General features: G+C 50.9%; 1 protein-coding gene across 4 annotated transcripts in view; it reads left to right on the top strand.

Moving 5' to 3' along the window:
* The window catches only part of Ppfia4 (PTPRF interacting protein alpha 4), a 48,306-nt gene extending 33,429 nt beyond the window's left edge, over nt 1–14,877 (top strand). For 2 of the 4 annotated variants that reach the window (XM_047520320.1, XM_047520318.1), the window contains 7 exons: nt 1,121–1,296; nt 4,838–4,935; nt 5,459–5,634; nt 8,249–8,317; nt 11,869–12,046; nt 12,281–12,387; nt 12,628–14,877. In XM_047520320.1, the coding sequence (XP_047376276.1) occupies nt 1,121–1,296; nt 4,838–4,935; nt 5,459–5,634; nt 8,249–8,317; nt 11,869–12,046; nt 12,281–12,339 (756 nt within the window). In that variant the 3' untranslated portion in view covers nt 12,340–12,387; nt 12,628–14,877. The remainder of the gene's footprint in view (nt 1–1,120; nt 1,297–4,837; nt 4,936–5,458; nt 5,635–8,248; nt 8,318–11,868; nt 12,047–12,280; nt 12,388–12,627) is intronic. The other 2 variants (XM_047520321.1, XM_047520319.1) reach the window with 1 other exon arrangement.

Here is a 14,877-nt window from a genome sequence, read left to right as displayed (position 1 = left end):
CGCATTTACCTGTAAAACACTAACCCGCAGAGGAAATGGAGGGACCTGAGGAATGTGTTAAAAGAAATATGCAAGTCCCAGTGGCTTGATATTAAAAATTTTTAAAAAGCAAAGTTATTAATATATTGTGTGGAAAAAATACATTGATGATCATAAAACTTAAGTTTTTTTTTTTTTTTTTTTAAAGCAGAGGAATGCTGGACAGAAATCTCAGCATGATGGGGTGCTTCTGAGCAGTAGGAAACAGGATGGGGTGATTTGAGGGTGCAGAGAATGTTTTGGTTCTTAGCATGGATGCTGCCTGCAGATGTTAACTTCATTTTTATGCTTAATAATGAACATATGGGACACATAGTTTTATAGGTGGCAACAATTTCATTTTAAAAGAAACAATGGAATTTTTCAATCTGGAAACATCAATCAGGGCAAGGGAAGAGTGGTGGAAGGTTTGCTGTCAAAACTAAAGCTTTCTAAAGATGGGCGCTCACATCAGGAGGGGTGTCTAAACATTCAGGCTTAGAGCCACGTGGCGGGTGTGCCCAGTGAGAACAACAGCAAAGATTCTGGAGAGTTCTTAGAGCAGAAGACCAAGCCTTAGAGACCGAACTGGCTCTTCTGACACAGCCCACTGCTCTTTGTTTTTTTTTTTTTTTTCTTTGGCTAACATTCAATATCCCTGTGGACTATGAGGCCAGCCATTTGCAGTGAGGCTGTGTCCTGTGCCCCTCCACAGGTCACCAGAACACAGCCTCGCCCCTGAGCTCAGTGGCTGGAGGCTCCCTGAGAACCAGGGAGGCAGGTGTGCTGCACAACGCCACCCAGGCATTCCAAAGTGGCAGGAAGGACTTCATGTTCTCCACTGCCTGGACAGTTGCCCCCATTTGTTAGTGTAAATAATTAACATGTGAGTAGAACTGGGTCCTTCTGATATCTTGAAAAGTTCTATTTAGAATCCCCCACCACGGTGAGCCCTTTAGTGAAAAGAAACTGAAATTTTCTCAAACCGCTCTTCCTCCCTTGTAGGTGGAGGATGGCTTAATGTTTCTCCCAGCCAGATATTCCAGGCGCAGCCTAATGGCACTGCCGCCTCCCGCCCCAGCCTCTTCCTTCTCATCCCCAGACCCTGGCCTACGGAGACATGAACCACGAGTGGATTGGCAACGAGTGGCTGCCCAGCCTGGGGCTCCCCCAGTACCGCAGCTACTTCATGGAGTGCCTGGTGGATGCACGCATGCTGGACCACCTCACCAAGAAGGACCTGCGCGTCCACCTGAAGATGGTGGACAGCTTCCATCGGTGAGCCAGGCTGGAGCCCAGGCCACCTCCCTGACACTGGCCATCTGACACTGGGCTGGGCTCTGTCTCCAGGAATAGAGGCCTCTCTCATCTCTTTCTGTGGCTTGCTCTAGGTGGTAACAGGTCTCCCATTGGGACAGTCTTCCTCTCTCAGTGTTCGCCTCATCCTGCAGTTTGAGGATTTGACCCTCGGAGCTCTAACGCGAAAAGTCATTTCTCTCTAGCATCATCTTCTTTTTGATTTTCCTCCTAGTCTGAACTTCATTGCTCACCTCTGGGATTCCTAAATTCTCTGTGCTTACTCCAGAGAGACTCAAACTGAGTCTGGCATTTGATTTAGGTATCTCATTCCTTCCAAGTTGGGAGGAAAGAACTTTCTGGGCCTTTGCCCTGCCAACATCCCAGATGGGAGTCCCTCAGCTTTGGACCCATGTATTTTTGTACAGGGTATCCAGTTCTCTCCTCTTCTTTACTGAAGGGATCTTTTGTTCAAAAGTATCATGGCTGAAGTCCCAAACTGGCAGCCTGTGGGCAGAATTTGGCCTACAGATATGTTTTGTTTGGCCCACATGTATTTTAAAAATCATGAGTTTAGTTGCCAGTACTTAAACAGTAGGAGATTTTATGCAAATTTCTGGATTTCTGGCTTCTCCTGAAAACTTGAAAGTGCTCTCAGTACACTTTAGCTTGGAACAGCAGCTGCAGCTGGAGAGCGACTCCTTCTCCAGGACAGGGAGTCCTTCTCCAAATCTCCCCAGCCCCTTCCTGCTTCCCTCACTTAGTTACCTGCTTGGTCGCAGGAGGCATTTGGGTTGGAGAGCGAGATGGGTGGTGATAGTTCCAGGAGTTGACAGTTTTTACAAAGTCCTTCATAGCATCCAGCTTCAAGCAGCTCAGCCTGCTAAGTTGAGTCTTTTGCCTTGAGTGGATAGTGAGACAGGAGTGGAGCCTGGGGTCAGTGGTTTTTCAAGGTTCCCTCAGGGCTCTGTGGATGTCCCCCAACAATGTGGGGAAACATGGATGTCCTCCAACTCAGATACTGTGGAGATTTAAATCTGGAATGGATCCAGTCAGTCTCTTCCTTGGGTAGATGAGGAACCTGAGGCATAGAAAGGAGTAGGCTACGGCCACTCAGGGATTATGCCAGAGTGCAGGTGGAACTGAGTCTGCTGACTTGAGTCCAGTGCTCTTGCCACCGCACTTCAGAGACTGCTGTCTGGACCCCTCATCCTTCCTTACCCCGTGGGACTTGTAAGGGCCAACTCATGGGGGAAGCCTGTGTCCTCCCTTCCCCCACCCCACTGGGACTGAAAGGGAATCTTTTGTCTCTGTGCAGGAGGCTGCCAGACCCAGCTGCACCTGTCCCCTCCTTGGTGATTGATGGCACTGGGGAGAAGGACTGGAGCTGGGACACGCCTGGGTTGCTGGAGGACCCAAGTCCTCCCCGTGGCCCTCTGCCCAGAGCCCAGCTGCCACGTGGGTGCAGGCTCTGCTCTGACTCTGAGTTTCTAAGGCATTTCCACACGCCTCACCTCCGCTGTGCGCTTGGCCTGCTTTTATTCCACCCGACATTTTGTCAGCAAGTTCTTAAGTCTTGGAAAATTGTTTCACGTCATGATTTTTATGACAAGGAGGGGATATTTAAAAACTATTTTATAGAGAAACGAGCCCCATCCAGGTTGAGTTCCACCAGGTCACTCAGCCAGGTGGGAACAGTGACACCCAGTTCGGAGAGCTTTTCCTTGGGACAGGGCATTCTGTTGCGCAGTGTCCCCAGGGAGTTCCTGTTTGGCTAGAACCCACACACACAATAATCAGAATTGTCATCCTAACAGTGGCCCCATTCCTGAGCACCTCTGATGTTCCAGGGGCTGGACCAAACCCTTGCAGCCCCTCACCTTTGTTCTCACCACGACCCTGATGTAGAGGTAGGACCCAGCCTCACAGTGCTCCTCAGCCAGTGGGTGGCGGACTGGCGTTGAAACCCAGTGTGACCAAACTTAAAGTCTTTATGTTTACGGTTTTGCTGTGCTATAACGGCTTTGAAAGTCATAGTGATTGTACTGAGAATTACAGCAAAATTGAAATTAGAGGGCATTTACCATATGAGCTGTGTGTGTATGTCCCTCACAGGGGACCAGAACCTAAACCAGTGACTTAAGCATTAAACGGGTGGTTTAGCCAGAAAAAGGTTCCTAGAATGATGTCTCTGAGCTATGGAAGGGACACTGTACTAGGCAGTGGGGCTCCCTGAGTAGAACCTAGGAGAAGAGGAGAGAATAATCTGCACAATTTAATCTCACTATGCCTCGATAATAGAGTGTCAACAGCAGTTGCAGCTGGGGCAACTTCTATTCTTTCTATTTTCTGGATGGGGAAACCCAGAAAGACTGAGGGACAAAGGTGTATTTAAGTTAACCAAGAACCCTGCCCTTCTTCCAAGGTGGAATGAACTCCCCTGAGAAGGTGGTCACTGGAGGTGTTCAGGTCTTGGCTCCATGACTGCTCTGGAGCATGCTGCAGAGACAACGCCTGCCTCAGGGGGAACTCGGGCTTTTCTAGGGTCCCCTCTAACCCACAGACTCTGCAGTTCCCAGCCTGGCTTAGTTATTATTTATTCAGTGCTTATGATGACCTGGTATTCTTTAAGTACTCTTAGTAATGTATATGAATTATTCCATTTAAATCATTCGGTATTTATAAAGAGCCTATTATGTACTAGGTATTTAAGATCAGTGAACAAGTTAAAGTTCCTTGCCCTGACAGAGCTTACGTTCTAACTTGGAAAGACGGTTCAGGAACAATAAACCTATGGTATGTTACTAGACAAAAAGTGGTAGAAAAAAATTAGACTAAAGGAAGGGAGATTGGGAGTGTGGGCTGGGGTTAATGGTGCTGATGGTGCAGTTTCCAATCTGATGAACAATGTGACTGGTGAATTGGATTGAGAAGGTGATATTTGAGCAATGACTTCAAGAGAAGGAGTGAGCTGTGCAGCAGATTCAGGGAAGAATGTTCCAAGCAGAGGGAGCAGCCAGTGCAAAGTCCCTGAGGCACCCAGGCCTAGGGAGCCTGCCATGTTTGAGGAACAGCAGGGGATCAATGTGTCCACAGCAGAGAGAGCAAGGGGAGCTTGCCAGCCAGAGGGAGGGTGAGACGTGAGGTAAGGGTGCAGATCATGAGGAATCTGTCTTGTAGGCTGTGGTAAGGACCCTGACTCACATGGGGATGTAAAGAGGTATCTTGCTTTTGCCTTTCTTTGACTTCTGGGTGGTAGGGGTCTTGTCACTCCAGTGCCTGGAGAGAAAGAACATGTTGGTTTCATTCAAAGCACTTTTCTTCTATCAGTCAGGGATGCAGGGTAGCAGAGAGAGCGACATAACCTGCTGCAGGGTCCGCAGCAGGAGAAGCATGAGGGGACTGGGGCACTCTTGTGGTGGAGGTGACAGGCCTGGATGGACCTGTTGTGGCTGGTGCAGGATGTGGGGCCTGCAGGGGGACGTGGCCCCGCTGAGGTTCTGGCTCGGGTGTGTGCCTGCAGAACCAGTCTTCAGTACGGCATCATGTGTCTGAAGAGGCTGAATTATGACCGGAAGGAGTTGGAGAAGAGGCGGGAAGAGAGCCAGCATGAGATCAAGGGTAAGCTGGGCAGGCCTGGTGGGCCCTCCTCAGAAAGGGTGCAGGAGCAGCCTGGCCTGCTGGTCCCAGCTTTGGGCTGCTTGGAGAGGAGGCATTCTGAGCTCAGGGAAGCTCCCAACTGTCCCTAACTGGGACAATGCTGTAGACTGCTCTTCTCATGGAACTTGGTGATCTGGGTGGGGTTGGAGGAGAAACAAGCAGAGACTTAGAAGAGACTTTAAGGCGGAGGAATGAGAAGGCCACTCTGGCCCTGGGTAGGGGGAGGATCCTTGCAGAGGCTCTGGGGAAAAACTGGGACCCTGTAGGCCTCATTCCAAGTCCTGCAGGCTGGCAGGGGTACAGTGAGGTGGGGCTGGTTCTCCAGGAGCCCAGGTGTCAGGGAAACAGAAAGAAGGTGTAGGTAGTTGGGGGAGGGGTGGGGACCAGAGAGCAGAGTGATGGGGCTTTGAGTCACAAGACCCCTAGAGGGGCCTGGGCCAAACCTACTGTCTCTTTCTGTCCCTTTTCTTCCCCTTCCCTCCAGATGTGCTGGTTTGGACCAATGACCAGGTGGTTCATTGGGTCCAGTCTATTGGGCTTCGGGACTATGCAGGAAACCTGCATGAGAGTGGTGTTCATGGTGCTCTGCTGGCCCTGGATGAGAACTTTGACCACAACACGCTGGCCTTGGTCCTCCAGATCCCCACGCAGAACACCCAGGTGGGCAGCCCTTTGATCAATCAATCTCACTCTTTTTTCTTTTCTTCCTTCCTGGTGTGTGTGGGGCGTGCTTTTCTGGGGCATGCCCAGAGGGTACTGTAATGCCCTCAAACCTCCAAGAGTGGTCCATTTGCCTAGCCAAGGCCCATAGGGAACATGTGTTTCTCACATGACGAGACGTCCACTGCCAACACTCTGCATTCCTTTTCCTTGACCTGCTTCTCTGACCTGACTTCTCTTAGAAGAGAACTAGCCTTAGTCCCCATGGGAACCAGAAAGCCCATATCTCCTTTGTCTGCCATCCTATGGACCTGCTTCTGCCTCCCCCCACCAGGCTTAAGAAAGCTAAATATACCAGCTAGCACAGCCCATGCCAGGGCTTTGTCTGCCCAGCAACAACTCAAAAGATTAGACATCTCCTTAAATTACCTTTCATAATTACTATAGAGCTGTCATCCAAGAATATATCTAAATTCTCTTGAACCTATTTATATTTTTGGCCTTGCTAACTTCCTGTGGGTAATGGATTCTAGAAGTACTAACAGTTGTATAAAGTACTTCCTGATTTTATTTGTCCTAAAAATGACCCTGTCAGGTTCCCCCTGGGGAAGGAACTCTAGTTTAGATTTGATAAGGATGTTTATATTTGATCACAAAAGGTGAGAACTGTGAATTTCATAAACTCTGAGTGTATTACCTCTGGGCCCAAGCCTTTGTCTCTCCAGACAGAGTGGTCTTAATTCTTTTAGCCTTTCCTCATATAGACTCGCCTCTGTCCCCTGATCATTTTAGCTGCCCTTGTCTGGACTGTTTGCAGCTGTCAGATCGCTTTTGAAATTCAGCCACCAGGGCTGCACAGGCTATTCTGGGAGCAGATGTGTTTTAGCTTGAGGGAGGGCGGTGCTGTGTTGTCTCCGAGTTCTGGGGGGGGGCGTTTGGCCTTTGGGGGTGATGGTAGCACACAAGGCCAGTGTGATTTATAGTGATCCTTTCTAACCAGCCAAAATGGATAGCGCAGATCCCTCTTCTCTAAGAAGAGCTTGGATGTCCCCCCAGTGCAATTTCCTTACCCCTGCCCACCTCCATCCTCATTTGCCCCCTTCCTGCTCACTCACACAACTCTGCAAGGTGTTTCTGAAGTTGATACCTGTCCACTTCACCATCCACTACCCAGAGGAACAGCATCATTGGATCCTTGAAAATGTTACCAGACTTCTCCTTTCAGATCATGTGTCAAAACTCTTGTTCTCAATACTGACAAAGACAGTATTAGACTGTGAAGACTGACATAGAACGCTATGGTTGATTTTATCCACTCCAAAATGGGCTTTTCTCTTTATTTTACTTCCTATCTCAAAATGCCTTCAGTTTTTTTTTTTTGTTTGTTTGGTGGCCAGGGCGAAGCTGGGGGTGCCAGGGATTGAACCCAGGGGTGCTTAACCACTGAGCCACATTCCCAGCCCTTTTTATATTTTATTTTGAGACAGGGTCTTGCTAAGTTGCGTTGGGCCTCATTAAGTTGCTGAGGCTGACTTTGAATTTGTGATCCTCCTGCCTTAGCCTCCCCAGCACCTGGGATTATAGGCGTGTACCACTATGCACGGCTGCCTTCAGTTTCTGTGGACAGCAATGATTCTGTAAATTGTAGCAGTGACATCTCTCTATTTTTCTATTTGTAGCAGTGACATCTATCTTTCTAGCCTTTCTTATTTTCCTGACTCATTCATGTAACTTATTAGCTATTGGGGGAAGTATCATATGATCCAACATGGAGTTCATTGTTTAAAATGGTCAAAAATATCTGTTAGCATAAAAGTTTGAAAACTGTCCTGTTTCTGGCAATGTTCTTAATGAGTTCATTTCTCGGAGGCCTAGAGAAAGCCTCTGTGTATCACACAGCCCAGGGCCACCAACACCTATGACTGAGCAGTCCTCCTGATTTAAGTTCATGATATGGAAACCTTGCCAAATATATTTATTTACTCCAAATAAATTGTTTTGGTTATCCATGGTCTGCATACTCATCCCCCAATCTCCTCCAGGGGTAGTCAGACTTATGTCCCCCTTGTAGACAAAATGTGTTTTGGTTTTTTTCCCCTCAGTAGGTAGAGCTTGTCCATCCATGTGTTCTGTCATCCTATTTTTTTTTAATTACATTTTTTTCTGTTTTCACCATATGAAGACACATTTCCAAGAAGACACTGAGGTTTGCTTGGAGGAGTAGCCTCAGGAGGGGGCATGATGGTTTCCAATGGGCTAAGTGTATCAAGTCCCAAGTGTCCTATAGTGACTCCTCCTAACCAGTCAAAATGGATAACACAGATCCCCTCTTCTCTAAGAAGAGCTTGGATGTCCCCACCACAATGCAGTTTCCTTACACCTGCCCACCTCCAACCTCATACATTTAGCTTATTCGCTATTGGGGGAAGTATCATCTGATTTTGTTAAAAATGGTCAAAAATATCTGTTGGCATAAAATTTTGAAAACTTTCCTGTTTCCTGCAAAGTGTGTTGCATCTCTGTCCTTGGACCCTAGGAAGCAGGTGAAAGATGATATAAAAATCCTTAACTAATGCCCCTTTCACCTTCCCTTCTCTCACCTTGTGGACTCTAGGCCCGCCAGGTGATGGAGAGAGAGTTCAATAACCTGTTGGCCTTGGGCACAGACCGGAAGCTTGATGATGTGAGTACCTGCCATGAATTCAGGGCCTTGGGGATTTGGTCATGGTCAGTTGGGTTGAGGTTCATGAGTTCTTTTCCTGGGCTGATGATTAGTGGGCTGGCCTAAGGGAGGGGAGCCAGAGGGGATAGGGATGATGCTAGGCGGTTGGGGTGGCAGGCCAGGCTTAGCTGGGCTTGTCTTTGGGTAGCAGTGGACTGTGGAGAGGTCTGTGAAACTCTTTTCTGATATAAAGGCTGAAGGTCCCTGTAAGTTATATTCTAGCATCTTCCAACTCTGTGTCCAGCCCTCCTAACCAGGCAGGATCCAGGGTCTTCCCCCAAGGCAGTATCTTTGGGATCATACCTCCTTTTGTCTCTGAGACCCCGTGTCTTTAGTGCTGATAGCCAGCTCATCTCTGACCTGCTCAGTAAGACTGCAGCCCACCCACTGTGGTGTGGTTGTTTGGGGACAGATGCTCTGCTGAGGCTGCAGAATAACTGCCCTACTCCCTGTTTTCAGGGAGCCTGATACAGCTGCTGGGTCTCCCTTCACACCACATGAAAGTTTTCCTCTCACAGCCCTCCTGCTCACTGAAGAAACAGTCCTTTGCCCTGGATTTCCTCAGGCCTTCCCTCTGGGTTTAGGGACAACCCTGACATCCTAAGCCACAGTACTCCCCTAGAGATGCCTGCTTATGCTCACCTGTTTCCTGAGGACGTATCCCTCCTCGGCCCCACCTACCCCCACCCCCACTCACTATCCTGCCACCAACCTTGCCTGTCCTTGCCTGTCATGGCTGCCTTAGATGATTTGGCTCCAAACACATTAAAAAAGAGCCCAGACTCGTTTATTTTTAGGTTCTCCATCTTCAGTCAGATCGTTGTTTCTTAGTTGGGCTTAATAAGGCTAAAAACCACCTTTGTAGAGTGATTACCCTGCCCTTGCACAGAATTTGTGGAGGTATGCTTTCTTCACAGAAATGGTTGGGGTGGTAACTGTGTGTGTGTATGTGTGTGTGTGTGTGTGTGTGTGTGTGCGTGTATCTCCATCAAGGAGATAAATTCATAACTCTCCACTGTCCCCACTCTCAGAGATTTTAATTTTCTCATTGCCTACCACTTAGCCCACACACACCAAGGTAGGATCTTAGCTTTTTCATTGCTATCTGGAAAAATGAGTTCCGTATATATTAGCATGGTGCTTCCAATTGAAAAAATTACCCATTCCTTCAGTGCTTACAAAAATACTCTGAATGCCTGCTCTGTGCCAGGGACAAGCCAGGCAAGGTTGCCCAATGGTTATGGATGTTTCACTTTGTGCTAATAGTTATCTATGGAATGGGTTATTATCCCCATCTTAGAGATGAAGAAATTGAAGCTTGAAGAAATACTTTACTAGGCTGGGGTGTAGCTCAGTGGTGGAGCACTTGCCTAGCATGTGCTAGGGTTCGATCCCCACCACTGGAAAAAAAAGTGCCTTACTGGCATTGCAGAGTGGATATGTACAGAGCAGAAATGGAGTAGATGTGTGTTAGGTTCCTGTGCTCTTTCCTGGGCGTCCTGCTGCCTACTGGAGGTGGTTGGTCTATAAGGCTTCAGACCTTGGGTGGAGCTATTGAGTTGAGTGTTGATACCATTGGTCAGTACAGTGGGGTTTCTGAGTTGCAATTAGATGTGAGACTAGAGAGGACTGGTTCTTACAGGGAGTTTAAAGCAGAAGCCAAGTCCTGGGAATAGGTGAAATTTGGTGAGGAAGCTGGGCAGAGGAGAGGCTCTGAGATACATGGAAATTGCTTCCTATCCAGCCATCTAGTACTTCATCAACAACCTTGGGCTGCCTCTTGCAACTAGTCCTTCTGCCAGTTCTGGTTCTGTTTCCTTTTTCCAACTTCAAGACTCTGAAAGGCTGCATCAAGTTCTCCCTCTCCATGGAGATCAGGACTGAAGGGAAATCAGGAGAGACAGGAAGAACATGTGCTTGTTAAGGGACAGAGGAGGAATATAGTAAAAAGTTCTTAGGATTGACTGAAAGTAGAAATGGGGGCTGAGAGGAAGGGCTCCCAGGCTAGGTTAAGGGCAGAATCATGGGGGAACAATGGTGATGAGGAAGGTCCCTGCCAAGTTCAGGGATGCACTCCTGTGTAGGGAGCCAACTGCTACCCATTATTTAGCAAATACTGGTTGAATGCCACAGTATTCCCAGACACTATTCAGGAACTGGGGATACATTGGTTGGAACAAAAAAGATCGTTGTTTCTGCCCTCACGGAGCATAGAATTTGAGAGAGAGGAAGAGTGAGGGAGAAAGTGAAAGGGTAGGGGATAGGGAGGGTTTGAGGAGGCAAATGAAGGGGAGGGGGAAAAGAAAAATTAATGAAATAATCTCTTAAATCCATAAAAAATGTTACTGGAACTAGTGCTATGACAGAGAGGTACCTGGTGCTAAGAATCTATTGGAATGTTTGGCCTCCATAGGGCTCAAACAACAAATGGTAGCCAAGCCAGATGACATGCCTATAATCCCAGCTACTCCAGAGGCTGAGGTAGGAGGATTGCAAGCTCAAGGCTAGCCTGAGAAACTAAGCAAGGAGACTGCCTCAAAATAAAACAAAAACAAATCCTAAGGGCTTGGCAGGGGTTGTTGAGGTGAAAGCTGAAGGGTTAGCGTCTTTTTCCTACTGGGACCACTCTGCCTGCACCTTGGTGCCCTGGTAGTTCTGAGACAGAGGGGTGGGAGAAAATGAGGTGTGACTGCAAAGCAGGGTGGGTGTGGCTTGGCTCCAAAGTGGGGAGTGGGAGGCCTTTGCAGTGTGGCATCCTGTAGGGTTGTGGCCCTGGGTGGCCTCTGGGAGAGATAGTTATTTTGGAGACTTGGTGGCATCTGTGAGGCAGCAGATGGCTGGGGGCTGCCAGTCATGTCCTTTGGAGGAGGACTACGTGTCTGGTCATATACTTCACCCATCACCATCAAAGAGTTCTCTTGTCTGATCCTGTTGGGTAGGTAATCTGAGAAGTAGATAGGACTGAGGTTGGTGTTCCTATTTTACAGAGGAAGAGACTGAATTTTAGAGAGTCACTTAACTCGCCCAAGATCACACAGCTGGCAGGAGTCAAGATGGGAAGCCAAATGTCCTGACTGCAGACACAGTGCTTTCCCAGGATACCTTGGGTGATAGTCTTACTGAGGATGCAGAGGAGCATGAGGAGAGCATGTGTGGGGACTGTACTGTGCTTTCTGTGCGAGGCTGAGAAGAGGAACACATTGGAAGACCAGTGGGTACCCCAAATTCAGGATGAGAAGATCGGCGTGGGTAGGGAGGCAGAGTCCAATGCCAGATGACACCCTCACTTGCCCTCACCCAATGCAGACATTATAAAGTTGCCAGGACCCGTGGGAGTCATCCCTCTGGTTCAGTCCACAGGTGGAAACACTGAGGGCTAGAAAGGAAAAGTGACCTTGCGCCCTTTTTTCCAAAGGGAGTAGTACCCCTGGAACCAGCCCCAACCGAGGCGGGGAGTGAGGGTGACAATCTCAATGCCCGCCTTTGGGCCTCTGCGTGTCTCCCCCTTGCAGGGGGAGGACAAGGTGTTCCGCCGCGCGCCCTCCTGGAGGAAACGCTTCCGGCCGCGGGACCACCACAGTGGCGGAATGCTGGGCACCTCGGCAGAGACGCTCCCGGCCGGCTTCCGCGTGTCCACCCTGGGGCCCCTGCAGCCCCCTCCCGGCCCGCCGAAGAAAGTCATGCCTGAAGGTGAGTGGCAGGCTGGCCGGGCGTGGGCTCCTGGCCTGGCCTCCAGGGCCGGGCCGGGTGGAGGGCGCGAGGCCGGAGCCGGGCCCCAAGCACCCTCGGGCTGACGCTGCACTAAGGCTGCCGCGGGGCGCTGCGGGCAGCCCCGCCGAGGCGTGTGTCGCTGCGCTGCGGCCGGGCGGTGCGCGCACTAACCCCGCGCTCTGTGTGTTCTCCCGCGCTGCCGACTCCTCCCAGCCGGGCCGGCGGGGGCGCAGAGACTGGAGACCTCCACGGTTCGGACCTACTCCTGCTGACCCCCACCCTCCCGCCCGGGTCTGACGGGGGTGTGCCCCCGGCTCGGGGTAAGTGGGCCAGGCCCTGGGACGCGGGCGCCTGCTGCTGGCCCTGGCCCCACGCGCCTGTCCCTGGCCGCCGGCCTGGCCCTGCCGCTGCAGCCCCGCTTGCCAGCACCGCCCGGCTTGCCCCTTCCTGCTTCGTGTGGCCTGGGGTGCTTTGCGCTTGGGAGTATGCCGCAGACCCCTGGCCAGCTGCCTCCCGGGGACGGCCCACTCACCGCGGTGCCTGTCTCTCTTCTCTCTCAGCTCATTCCCACTATCTCTACGGACACATGCTCTCCGCCTTCCGGGACTAGCCACGGCCGGGCCGGCGTCCTTCTGGTTTCACAGGCTCGGCCGGCCCTGACCCCTCCTGCTCGTTCCCCTTCCTCCCACGGCTCCTAGTCTCGTCCGTCTGTGACTTTCCAGTTGCCCTGGATCTCAATATACTCATCTCTCCTCCCGGCATCCCACTAGCCCTGAGTCCCATCGCGTGTCCTTTGTAAGTCTCTCATGGATGTGACTGGGGTCTCCCGTGTTGTGGAGGCACTCAGGTTGTCCATGCTTGGGATTCTGGGGGAGGAGAGATGGGCAGCCCAGGGTGGATGTGACCTCACTTACCCTCCCTTCTTCTGGACCTGGCCTGGCCTGGACTGTGCCCTCCACCAGGACCAGGATCCTGGACCAAGCACTGAGATGGCCTTTCCAGAAAAAGGGGGCACTTCACACTCTCCTGCCTGGGCCTTTTGATCCCTGCCCACTCTGGTTGTGTCAGATTGTCTGAGGGTCGGTGTTGGCACCCTCAGCTCCACCCTCCCCAAGTCCATCACCACAACTTGCAGCTTCTGCCTCCAGAACTTGCTTGAGGGTCAGGATGCTGAGGCCAGGAGAGTTCTGAGGAAACCTGAGGTAGAAATTCTGAGCCCGCGCTCAAGCTGAATCCCAAACATGAGTTTTTGAGAAGAATCAGAGAAAAATGGATCTCAAATTTGGGCTAAGAGTGGGGAAACTCTCAGCCCCCTGCCCAGTGAGAGGGGTAGGCAGGCAAGCCAGAGACAGAGCTGATGGCCTCTGGTAGCCTTAAGCTCAAAGGACAGTAGGAATGTACCCAGCCCCAACCAGAGGTGGAGCTCCAGAGGGTGGCTGGGAGGAGGGGAGATTGAGTGCATCATAATCCTGGGGCAGAACAGATCCCACTATGTTCTGCCAGCTGTGCCCCCAGCATCTTTTCCCTTGCCCTCCTCTGCCTCAGTAATCCCAGCCCCACAAGAATGGACCTGATGGGTGGATTGAATATATATTGACCCTAAAATCAGATTTGGGAAAAAGACAGTCTGATGCTTCCTTCCTCTGACCTGCTGGGAAGATAAAGCTTCCTCTTCTGAGAATCATGTCCCAGGCCCCAGAAATCCAGTGTTGATGAAGGATTCACTCCTGCTTGTCCCTAAGTCATTCAACCCTCTTCAGGATTCTTGTGGTGTGCAGGGACTCTCACCTCCAGAAATTCTGAGACCCACCCAGCTTTCCCCATTTTGTTCTCACTAGCAGCATGGTAGGAATGGGGCAGAGGGATGCAGGTCCTGGTTTGGGAGGAATATTATTCCCAGAAATCTCTCTTCCTTACCCATTCCTTCATCTGACTGAGGTGCCTGAAAGTGCTTGGGACCCAAGTTCAGGGCGGGTTGATGGGATCTAGGGCTTCATCCAGGTGAGAGGGGAGGAGAGCGTCTGGGCGTGTTTGCTGGAGGGAGGCCAGTGCAGTGCTGTCCTACAGGTGACTGGAGCAGCTGTTTGCAGGCTTTCACTTGGCTCGGAGCAGGGCTAGGCTAGCAGGTGGGATAATGGGCCCCTGCACCCTGTCCTGAAGGAGTGCTGGACCTGGAGCTGTGCTGGGGCTTAGAGCCTCGTGCTGCCCCTCAGTAGGGGGCTTGACCAGTGGTGTGTCGGGGGCCTCTCCACGGGCTGGGCCAGGCAGCCACCTGCCCTTGCTCTCGGTCATTGCTTCCTGCCCTTCCTGCCATCAGGCTTCTAAGAGTGGAGATGGAACACCCATGAATTGGATAGAGAGGAAATGCCCCTATGAAGTTATGGACATACTCCAGGTTCCCGAGATGGGTGGGATGAGCAGCTGAAGGCCATCTGCCTCCTGCAGGGGAGTCTTGGGGCTCCCTGTGTAGGAGAGTCAGCCCTCGCCTCCTCATGCATCTTAACCCGTGGTGGTTGGCCTTGTCAGGAGGCAGCAGCTGGGCCCCTTGGGAAGTATTGCAGGGAGATGCTGGAGAAGAGGGGCCATGCGGTGTGGAAGGCTGTTGTTTCGGTGTCCCCCTTGCCTCCTAGTCGATATATTTTTTTCTTTGAGAGTCCCCAGTGACCCTAGCCCTCCTCACCAGCCCCCTGTGTCTCACCAGGTCCCTTCTCAGTACTGTACCGGCTCAGTGCACCAGGAGTGGGTGTGTGGGTGTGTGTGGGTGTGAGTGTGGGTATGTGCGTACCAATAAACAACCTGGTTTTAAGACA

Source organism: Sciurus carolinensis, chromosome 12 (assembly GCF_902686445.1).
Source record: "Sciurus carolinensis chromosome 12, mSciCar1.2, whole genome shotgun sequence".
NCBI classification, from domain to species: Eukaryota; Metazoa; Chordata; class Mammalia; order Rodentia; family Sciuridae; genus Sciurus; species Sciurus carolinensis.
The sequence above is the reverse complement of the archived record's forward strand: the minus strand, read 5'-3'. Positions and strand labels throughout refer to the sequence as shown.